This window comes from Morone saxatilis, unplaced genomic scaffold, assembly GCF_004916995.1.
Source record: "Morone saxatilis isolate NCDOM2014 unplaced genomic scaffold, NCSU_SB_2.0 Contig17, whole genome shotgun sequence".
In the NCBI taxonomy this organism is placed as follows: Eukaryota; Metazoa; Chordata; class Actinopteri; family Moronidae; genus Morone; species Morone saxatilis.
This window is the reverse complement of record NW_023339729.1, coordinates 24,615,573-24,625,978: the sequence shown is the minus strand read 5'-3', so window position 1 is coordinate 24,625,978 and position 10,406 is coordinate 24,615,573. Positions and strand designations below refer to the sequence as shown.

General features: G+C 38.6%; 2 protein-coding genes across 3 annotated transcripts in view; both read right to left on the bottom strand.

Annotated features, from left to right (window-relative positions):
- Nucleotides 1–8,545, bottom strand: part of si:ch211-69b7.6 (neuroblast differentiation-associated protein AHNAK) — an 11,194-nt gene extending 2,649 nt beyond the window's left edge. Inside the window, exons 1-7 of the mRNA XM_035659326.1 lie at nt 8,422–8,545; nt 5,617–5,704; nt 5,103–5,284; nt 3,140–3,193; nt 2,896–3,016; nt 2,435–2,604; nt 4–2,287 (exon numbers count right to left, since the gene is read on the bottom strand). Of these exons, the coding sequence (XP_035515219.1) occupies nt 4–2,287; nt 2,435–2,604; nt 2,896–3,016; nt 3,140–3,142 (2,578 nt within the window). The 5' untranslated portion in view covers nt 3,143–3,193; nt 5,103–5,284; nt 5,617–5,704; nt 8,422–8,545. The remainder of the gene's footprint in view (nt 1–3; nt 2,288–2,434; nt 2,605–2,895; nt 3,017–3,139; nt 3,194–5,102; nt 5,285–5,616; nt 5,705–8,421) is intronic.
- Nucleotides 8,546–8,926: 381 nt separating this feature from the next.
- abcc10 (ATP-binding cassette, sub-family C (CFTR/MRP), member 10) overlaps nt 8,927–10,406 on the bottom strand; it is a 17,806-nt gene continuing 16,326 nt past the window's right edge. For both annotated transcript variants that reach the window (XM_035659324.1, XM_035659325.1), the window contains exons 21-22: nt 9,238–9,350; nt 8,927–9,101 (exon numbers count right to left, since the gene is read on the bottom strand). In XM_035659324.1, the coding sequence (XP_035515217.1) occupies nt 8,966–9,101; nt 9,238–9,350 (249 nt within the window). In that variant the 3' untranslated portion in view covers nt 8,927–8,965. The remainder of the gene's footprint in view (nt 9,102–9,237; nt 9,351–10,406) is intronic.

The window sequence follows — 10,406 nt, the reverse complement described above, 5'->3', positions numbered from 1 at the left end:
GACCAGAGATATCAAGATCAGGTGATTTGAGGTCCCAGTTAGGGCCATCTAACTTTGGACCAGAAAGTCCAAAGTCAGGCAGGTTGAAGTTTGGCTTTTTGAATTTTCCAGATGGACCAGAAATATCAACATCTGGCATTTCTAAATCAGCGTTGGGTCCTTTCAGATTGACATTTGGTGCATTTATATCTACATCTGGACCATCAAAGTTGCCATCAATTTCAGGTCCTTTTAGGCTTGGGAGGCCAAATTTAGGCATTTTCATTTTAGGCATTTTAAATTTTGCTTTGGGTGAACCGATGTTGAGATCTGGAGTGTTCACATCTAACTTGGGGGCTTTAAGGTCCATATTAGGCAAGTCCAAGTCAGGAGCATCAATTCCACCCTTTATCTTTGGAGCTTTAAGACTCAAATCTGGTGACTTAAGATCTGCATTCAGGTCCATATTTGGTCCTTTTGGTAATGTACCTGAAAGATTGAATTTTGGCATTTTCAATTTGCCTGAGGGAGCATTAACATCCCAGTCTGGAGCATGAAGCTCTGGCATTTTTAGTTTACCTGATGGCATGTCTAAGTTGACATCTGGGCCAGAAAGATCTAGTTTGGGCTTATTAAGATCCATCTCAGGCAATTTCAAATCTGGGGAACCAAGAGCCCCCTTAAATTTGGGGGCTGAAAGATCAAAGTCTGGAGTCTTTAGCTCACCATCAAGTCCTTTCAGCTTTGGTCCTGACAATCCAAAATCTGGCATTGTAAAACTTGGCATCTTCATTTTTCCTGATGGACTTCCAATATCAGCTTCAGGCATTTTCAGCTTTGACCTTGGGCCTTTGAGGTCAAGTGAAGGTGCATCAATGTCAAACTCTGGCTTAGACAAATCTACATCAAGACCACCTGATGGCAGATCTGGTCTGTTTAGTGATGCATCCATGTCAATGTTTGCTCCTTTTGGACCTGACAAGTCAAAGCTGGGCATTTTCATCTTTGGCATGGTGAACTTTCCTTTGGGTGAACCAACGTTTACATCTGGAGATCGGAGGTCTAAATTTGGAGCTTTGAGATCCATGTTTGGTAAACTCATATCAGGAGCATCTATACCATTTAGCTTTGGGGATTTCAGACTTAGTTCAGGTGTTTTCAGCCCTGCATTGATATCCACATCTTTTTTCTTTGGTAATGTGCCAAAGAGCTTAAACTTTGGCAGTTTAACCTTGCCAGAGGGAGCATCTGCATCATTGCCCAATTTACTAGAAGGCAAATTAATGTCCAAATCAGGGGTGTTAAGGTTTAGTTTTGGGTCTTTGAGATTAGCACCAGGCAAATTGATGCCCCCTTTAAACTTTGGAGTGGACACATCCATGTCTGGAGTATTTAAGTCATATTCAGGGCCTTTAACTTTGAGATCTGGTGCTGCCAACTGCATATCTGGTCCCACTATATCGCCATTGAAACTTGGAACTTGAATGTCTGGTAAATCAAATTTGGGCATCCTAAACTTAGGAGCCTTGTATTTTCCAGATGGACCTTTAATGCCAGCAGATGGAGTATCAAAGGCAAAATTTGGTCCTTTTAGGTCAGCTTTGGGTAGATTTAAATCGGGTGCATGAATCCCACCTTTTATCTTTGGTGTTTTGAGACTTAAGTCAGGTGTTTTAACATAAGCATCACTTTTGCTGGAGACCCCAAATTTGGGCAGGGTGAATTTACCAGATGGGGCATCTATGTCTAAATCTGGAGATTTAAGACCAATTTTTGATTTATGAAGTGGCACTCTGACATCCCCTGAAGGCATGTCAATGTCCAGCCCATTTGGATTAAGCTGTGATATATCAGCACCTGGCATTTTTAGGTCTGTATCAGGGTCATTGTTTGGCAGTTGTATACCAGCTGTAGTGTTTGGACCAGCTGGTAATGTTCCAGACAGATGTAAGTCTGGTGTGTTAAGCTGTGGATTGCTAGCATTGACTTTCAGTCTTGGTAGCTGAGCTCCACTTAGAGCAGTCCCATTGAAGCCAAGACCCAACGGTGGAAGGTTCAAATTGCTGTCGTATGTTAATTCTCCAGCATCAACATCTTTGCTCAAAGTCTTGGTTTTCAGAAGTCCAAAGTCAACTCCGAGGCGAGGCAATCCCATGTCGTGTTTTAGGTTGACCTTGGATGAGCCTGGTACAGTTGGCTTGGCGGTAACCTCCCCGTTCACACAGTTCTCCTCGGCACCAGGCAAATCGTCTCTCATAAACTTTTTGATTTTGGCATTGTAGAGTTTGTTGTAGGAATCCTTCAGCATCTAGAAATAAAAACCACAGGTTTTATGTAACTATTGTCTAGCACTTGGGGATGAGTTGTGTTGTGGACCTCTGTTGCATGAACGTACAAGAGGATTATTCATTAACTAATTCATTTATTCTGTTTGACTTGATAATATTCCACCTACCGTCTCAGGAGTCTTGACACAATGGTCCAGATTGTCCATGCTCTTGCTCAGGTTTTTCCTTGTGAGGACTTGGATGTTGTCATCAAAAGGCTCCATTAGCTTCAGTACTCTTAGCACCTCGTCTTTTGATAGTTGATCAAAATTGATTGTTGCCCCCAAGATTTCATCCCCTGATAAAGAAAAATCAAGTGTCTGCATAAAACAATGCCCCTGCTTTCATGGGTGCAAATCATGCTGCATGCCTTAGACTCAAAACTTTTGTCTAAAAGTTTAACAACATTCAACATTACTACAAAAAACTGAAATGTCTAAGTTAAGACAACGTTGGATTTAAGTTAAAAATGTTATATTATTATTAAAACTGCTGAAACTCTAAAAGCTAAGACACTATTATGTCTTGCTTTTAAAACAGTCAAAAGCAATATGTAAAGAAAGTTTCAGTTGCAAGCGAATGGTTATACCTTTACTCAGTCCCTGATTGCTTGAGGCACTGTTGTTGATGCTTGATACGACCAGCCCCCCCTCGTCTGATCGCTCCAGGGTCAGGGCGTCAGAGAGACTCCTTCCCCTCCGGTGTGACAGCTGCAAGCAAAGACATTTCATGAAGGTGTTAAAACAAAAGCTTTTTAAAGCAACATACAGAAGAAATATAACTATAACAGAATGTTTAACATTTTAATCCAGATTTGAAAATAAAATTCGTACCATGATCCTTTTGTTTCTGTCACAGTGGCATTGAATGATCCCCTCTGACTAAACCTATAGAATAAAATAAAATGTTGAGTAAACAAATTATAGAGAATACAACTGTTCTTTACATGTGTTAAATAGCTTGTTAGATACTGTATGTTTGTAACATATTAAAACAGCAACATTAGTTGGCCTTAAATAAAACAGATGAACCAGGAGCATCCAGCAAACAGCTCTGATCATATGATAGTTTCATCTGTCAAATCAGTTTAAACCACTGAGATAAAGGAAGACTACGTAAGTAAAAAGAAAAGATGCCGCAACTGGTGAGTTTGACGATCCATACTGAAGATTTTAAAGACTGGATTTCCATATTAGCTGTATATCTTGGTAGAAAATACAAACACCTGTAGTATTGTGGAATTGAATCGATCCATGGCAGAATGGACTAAGAGAAACAGTGCATCATTCTTGCTCTAAATTCCAACGAGGAAACAGATTTTTCACAGTTTCAGTTAGATGAGAGACACCCAGGTAACTCCGCAGAGGCATCTATCAGGTATTTGAGTAATGGCCTCAGAGCTCTTGAGCCATAAATGGGGAAAATCAGGAACAGGTTTATCGAGAGTGCTGCGAACGACTTTTCCTGTTGTTGGGTGTTTCCTTTTTGTCACAAAGGGCACAATGTTAACATTTACCACACCCACCTCCTTCTAGGAGTATATGTATAATATATGTATGTATGTATAAATCCTTGCAGAGCATTGGCAAATCTCCAGTGAATCCAGACAGACTATTTTCTATCAAGATCATGTCAAATGTTGTGCAAAGATAAACTGGAAGAATGAAACTGTTCTGCATCAGCACCTAACTGCTCTTTAACTCCACACATCCAAATAAAAGTACGTAAATTAACTGCATTAAAATCTTTGTCGGCTTAATGATCACAATAAATATTATTTTGAAAACACAAAAATGCAGAATTTCTCCACCATTTGCACAGAATCAGCAACATTACAGCAACAAATATGCAATGTGATCAGGCTAAAAAGGGCTAAAATGATCCCTTTTAAGTCCGATTATAGTCCAATATAAAGCAGAATTTTCAGAAAAATATATATAAGATGTCAAGCTGCAACATATGTTTGGTAAAATCTTACTCATTATTCAAACAATGACAACTGTGAACCACAAAAGCTTCAAGAATTTTATCCCGATACGACTACAAGACAATGACAATATGTAATCAATCTAAACCTTAAATGTGATGTTTTAAAATGGTCCATAAATGTGTAGTTTTAACTTCTACAATACTTTGTCACTCAAACTAACATCAATCAGTTCATATTACACACAACTGCAAATGACTGAGCAACGGAAGCAGCCGATTTACTACTCAAAAAGTTACACAATAAACATTTTACAGTCAAGTCAAAGTGCACATGCCTGGAGTTATAAAAGAGAGAATGTTCAGTCAGTAGGATCTGGATGCAAGATAGAGCTAGGACTCAATCAAAAACGGCTCTTCAGGTATTTTTTTTGCTTCATTAGCAAAACAAAATTTGTACAATCAGCACATTTGTAATTTGGCAGGAGCATCAGATTTGTAGTTTGTAATAACAGGAGAGTAGACACATCAAAGTGAAGACCAGTGAGATTGTAAGCAATCAATCAATCCCAAAGCCCATCAAAATGAACTTGGACATAGATTTTTAAGTAGTATTATGATAAAAGGCAGGTGGAAGAACAGAAAGCTGTGTACAAGAAAGAGAAATAAAACCTTAAAAACCAATAGAAGACAGAAAAGAAAGATGTTTAACAATTTCTCAAAAAAAGTCAAGGTGAACAGAACAGGAGCTGAGACAGAAACTAGCTGGATGATGGCACCTGAAACTGTCTCCCAAAACCTGCCACCTTAAGGACCACACAGGAGGAAGCCCACAGCTGAAAAAAAACACAACTCATAAATGAAACTGACCTCAGGGTCCATCCGGCAGGTGCTTTGGTTCGTGTTGTTTTGAAGAGTTTCAGCAGAGTTGAGTCAGTCCATGCTGTTCGCTCTGCAGGCTGTGTCTGAGCAGAGGAGCGCCACTCAGGTGGACAAATACTTGACTTGAAGCAGACAAACAGGTTCCACCTTATACATCCCGCCTCCGTTAACTGTCAACAGATATAAACACACACACATCCCCACCACACGCCCTAATGAAAACACACCCTGACTACCACACGTCTGCGGCTCATATGCATACAAACACACACTGCAGCAGACAACTTGAATGTCTGACCCGCTTTTCCTCATACTTCAAACATCCCACATGCACACATACACAGTGCAAAATCAAACACACAGACATTTAAAACTCAGCGTTGAACGTTTCAACGATCGTTGAAACCTCCACTCTCAGGAAACAAGACTGAGCAGAAAAACATAAACTGAAACACTCCCCCTAACAACATGATAAGTTTGTTAACATGAGAAAAATGCTGACCTGTGCCAAGGGAGCGGCAGGCGTTTACTGTGTGAGTCACTCTGATTACAGTCACTCACTGGGCACAAAGACGGCTGCCTGTGTGAATCTGGATGGAAAGAAAGGAGAGAGTTCAGTGGCATTATATGTCGTTATATAATCGTACCTAGAAAGGTAAGGCTGTGGCTCCAGATGGGCTCTGACGTTAACAGAGACCATACAAAAACAGGTATGACAACAATGCTTTAATTACAAATGCAACTGATTTATTATTATTTATTACAGCTTAATTTCTAATTATACAGCAACCCTGCTGACAAAAAAAAGGGAACAACTAAAAATAAATAAATCCTTCCAAAATTATTATCCATTTAGATGTTAACATATAACATATGATCACATTGCACATACAGAAGGTTGAGTCGAACACCAGTGGCACATAAAAAAGAAAAGAAGCTTCTTTCAATTAATGTTTATGAAAATAATTTATATTTGTTTTCAAGTTCATGTTAGAGCTGCAAAGATTAGTCGATTAAGTCCATTCATCGACTGAAAAAAATAAAAATAAAAAATAAAATAACATTAATTCATTTTTCAGTCACAAATACCAAATATTTGACAGTTGCAGGTGAATTGCTGCGTTTCTTGTTCTTATAGTAAATTGGGGTTTTCAAGCTGGTAGAGCGGGTCGTGCACTAATCAGAAGGTTGGTGGTTCAATCCCTTGCTCTTCCTGCTGCGTGTCAAAGTCTCCTTGAGCAAGATACCGAACCCCAAATTGCTTACGATCCTGTGCATCAGTGTGCATATGTGTAAGTGTCTGTTTGTGATGCCACCAGTCTGTGATTGGGTGAATGTGGCATGTGGTGTAAAAGCACTTTAATGATGACACGTTGTGCTCTAGGATATTGTGATTCAAACAAATAATAGAAATAATATGATAAAATGAGTTCATGATGACAATAATCATTAGTTACAGCTCTATTTTACATACTGTACGTCCCCAACACATTCCTATACAGTAGAACAAGGTGATCAAATGTACTGTTAGCATGGTTGAATCATTCATAAAGACTTTATAGAGACCTTTATAAAATCACAGATGGTTTTGTGTTTAAAACATTCTGATGTTGACGTTGTAGTTTGAAAAGATAAGTCACAAGTAAATGAAATTGTCTGCGACTGTTTGTAACGGATACACAGAAAGTATAAACAGAGAGGAGAAACACATTACATTTATAGAGAAGACCACTAATTCATTCTAAAAAGATTCCCTCTGGTTATAAAAAATACTTTATGTTTCTTAAGTACAAAAACACACACTTAGAAAAGTAAAAAACAAAAACAAAAAAAAGATAAAAGCATAGCAATTCAGAAGCACCACGTGCCAGCTAAAAAAAACACAGCCTGTGATCTTACGTATTAATAAAATAACGAGTTTAAACGAGTCAAAACATAAAACAGATTACTGTAAATAAAATTCAAAACCAAAATGAAAATCATAAAAGTCGTCAGTTTTGATCAAATGTTTCGTAGTTGATAAAAGCTTAATGCCTCTTTTCATACATCTAACCTGCGAGGTCCTTAAAAACAAATGTGGAGTGAATTTATAATGTAAGCTGGACAATTAAGAGCTTCATATATAAATAAATGTCTTTTCAACCTCTTGCCAACGGCTGCACTTACATACAACATGAAAAAATGCCTTTTTGGGAGCCTTTGTTGATGTGATAACTCTCATAATTATAAATACAAAATGTAAGACAATATCCAGCCGGATTCCCAAAGAGTTTTTCTTTCAACTTTGGAGCCACATAAATATTTCTGTCTTATTTCACTTCTAATGAAACATAATAAAATGCTATGGTAATGCTAAGAAAGGCTAATTAAACACTTTAATTTACTAAACATTTAATTGTGAGAAATAGCTGATCCATTTATTGACTGCCTACAGACGATTGATTGAGATTTATCTAATTTATGTAGCATTATCAATTAAGGAACACACATATAATATAAAACGACAGGGGACCAAATCAAATAAAACCAAGATGATTTATGAAAATGTTGCAGTTAAATTGCATCAAATTATGCACTTAAATCAAGATTGAAGCTGAACTGAGGCTTTATTAGTTGCAGTACATTATACTGAGTATTCTCTGAACTGTGATTAACACTGAGATCTGACTATGAAGTCTTCTAAATATTGCTTTCAGTTATAGCAGCTCAATGTTTAGTGGCTCGCCTCAGAGTTGAGGTAGCTCAAACAGATCGAGGGTCAGGTAACTGTCCCCTAAATCTGTGTTGTTCCCACCGGATGGATGAAAATCCTTCTAACTGGCAAAAATGTAAATTATAACAATTAACCAAAGAAAAATAAACCTTCATTTAAACCTCATTTTACATAGAAAATATGATCATATCACTGTAAGTACAGGACAACTATCTGATAATTGCAAAGTGACCCATCAGTGACTCCCACTTTAAAGGAGTCAGTTTGAGATTACAGATTATCGACATATACTGTAAATTATTCACTCATATTAAAGTCAAACCATTATTTTTAACTACAAAAACAGGCTACTAAATCTGCAGTGACATCTAACATCGGTACACAAAAGCTTAAACAACTGTTTACGCCTGGGAATCAGTGGCAAAATGTTCCACAACTGTCTGAATTAGGGGTCAAATGTGACAAGACTGGAAAACAAAATGGTTCTCAGATGTTCAGTAGCAGCTAAGAGAGCATTTTTATATTTCTTCCTTTTCACATTTTCAGTTATTTCTCAAAATATTCAATCATGAGTGCAGCCACTGTACACCGTACCTGGTTTATAGGAGCCAATGACTGGGAGATTTTTCTCAGTGCACCCGGGAAGAAGAAAACAGAGCCCTGACAACAGCAAAACAATACGCGTTTTACACAAACCACTGAATCAACAAACACAATAAATATGATGATGGACTGGTTGGGTATAGATAGGTGTATGTAAGCCCTGCTGCCAGTTAGTTAATTCCATAAAAATGTCCCCAAATCAGCAAAAGAAGTTTAAGGGAAGGGATTAAAGATGTAGTTTTTGCTCAAAATTCATTCAGAAACAATTATTTAATGCTGATCAGCATTAAAATCATAAAATAAAAGAAACTAAATGTATGCGCGCCCATATCATCATTCACTTCTTAGTCCAAACCGTACCCTGGAGCAAGGCATTCACCTCTTCTCCGCTTTCTTCACTATGTAACAGCTGTAAAAGTGTGTGTGCAGGATGGTTCTGAAAAGGCAGCGAGTTCTCAGCAAACATTTCAAAAATATAAAAATAAATCTTTCCATTTCTGATAAATTCCCTCCTTCCAGTGTCTCTTTCGTTGTCTCACTCTCCTCTACAACCAACCAGCCTTTGGAAGATGGAGTGGTCTGTTTGGCAGAGAGCCGCCGGGGTGTCAAACTCCACCACCTTCCCAGCATGCATCACCAGCACCCGGTCGCAGTCCATGATGGTGTTGATCCTGGTGACAAAAACAGACAAAGACAGACCATTTAACAAATGTCCATGTGAAAATTAAGAAATGAGCCAAAAGGTGCATGAAATAAGTTAAAATCAGTCCCTGGTTGACGCTAATATTACATGAAAGCTTCCTTTACCTGTGTGCAATAGTGAGGACGGTCTTGTCCTGAAACTTCTCTCTGATGGTCTGCTGCAGCAGTTTGTCCGTCTTCTGATCCACGCTGGCTGTGGCTTCATCAATACACAGGAGCTGCATGATGGGAAAACAGTGTCTGATGAACCAGTGTGTGATGTGGAGCTCAGTGAATTCATTAGAAACAGTTACAACGAAAATACAAGGGAGGCAGACAAAAACACTGAGTCTCTGACACAAACTGCAGTCAAGAAAAATCTATAATATAAGATGCACATAAACAGCATTTATTGTGGGGTTACTGCACTGGATTGCATGTTTCTATCTGTGTGCTACTTTCACTGTTGCTTTGATACCTTTTGGAGTTGAAGCCTGAGTGTCTTCATCAGTGTGCTTTTCAACAGGTAAGTGCTGTCAGGTTCTCATGCTGAGAACTAGTCACACAGTGTCATACAAATAGAGCAATTACCAGTAAAAGGTGTGGCGGCACATTCAGTTATAATCCTTAATCTGCCCACAAGCACATGAAGAATTCACAGGGAATTATGCAACATGTAATCTAGGGGTTACTGTGGGTTAATTTGATCCCAATCTTCACTCTCCTGCAGTCATATCAGAGCTGGATAAAGTTTCTGCTAACGAGGACATTCCTACTGCTGCTGCTTCACGTTAAAAGCGCTCAACTAGCAGCTGTTGTGTCAATATATAGGATTATTAGATACTGCTGGGAGTAACCGTAGCAGCAGCCATACTGAGCTATTAGATGAAGTGTTTTTTTTGCGAGAGTTAGAGGCACAGCAGTTTTTCAGATGAGACACTTTAGTTGTTATTTTACAGAATATCTGCGGAAGTAACAATGAATTTATGTGTTGCAAGTACCAAATTTCACCTATAGGCTTATCAAAATAACAAATACTGACTGTAAAAATTAGGCATGAGGTAGAGTACTCGCTCTGACCCTTGCTCTGGATGGAGGGAAGGCTGAAGCACATCGAGGAGAGAGGACCAAGAGCTATATGGAGAGTATCTTTGGAAACATCTCGTCTTTGTGTCGGTAAAAAGTGATGACAGCCCTGAGCAAAGCATTTTACCCAAACAAACACACCAAACCTGGAGCGCTCAGCACCTCGTCACCCGCCCTACTGGCACTCCCATCACAAAAAAAAAAAAAAA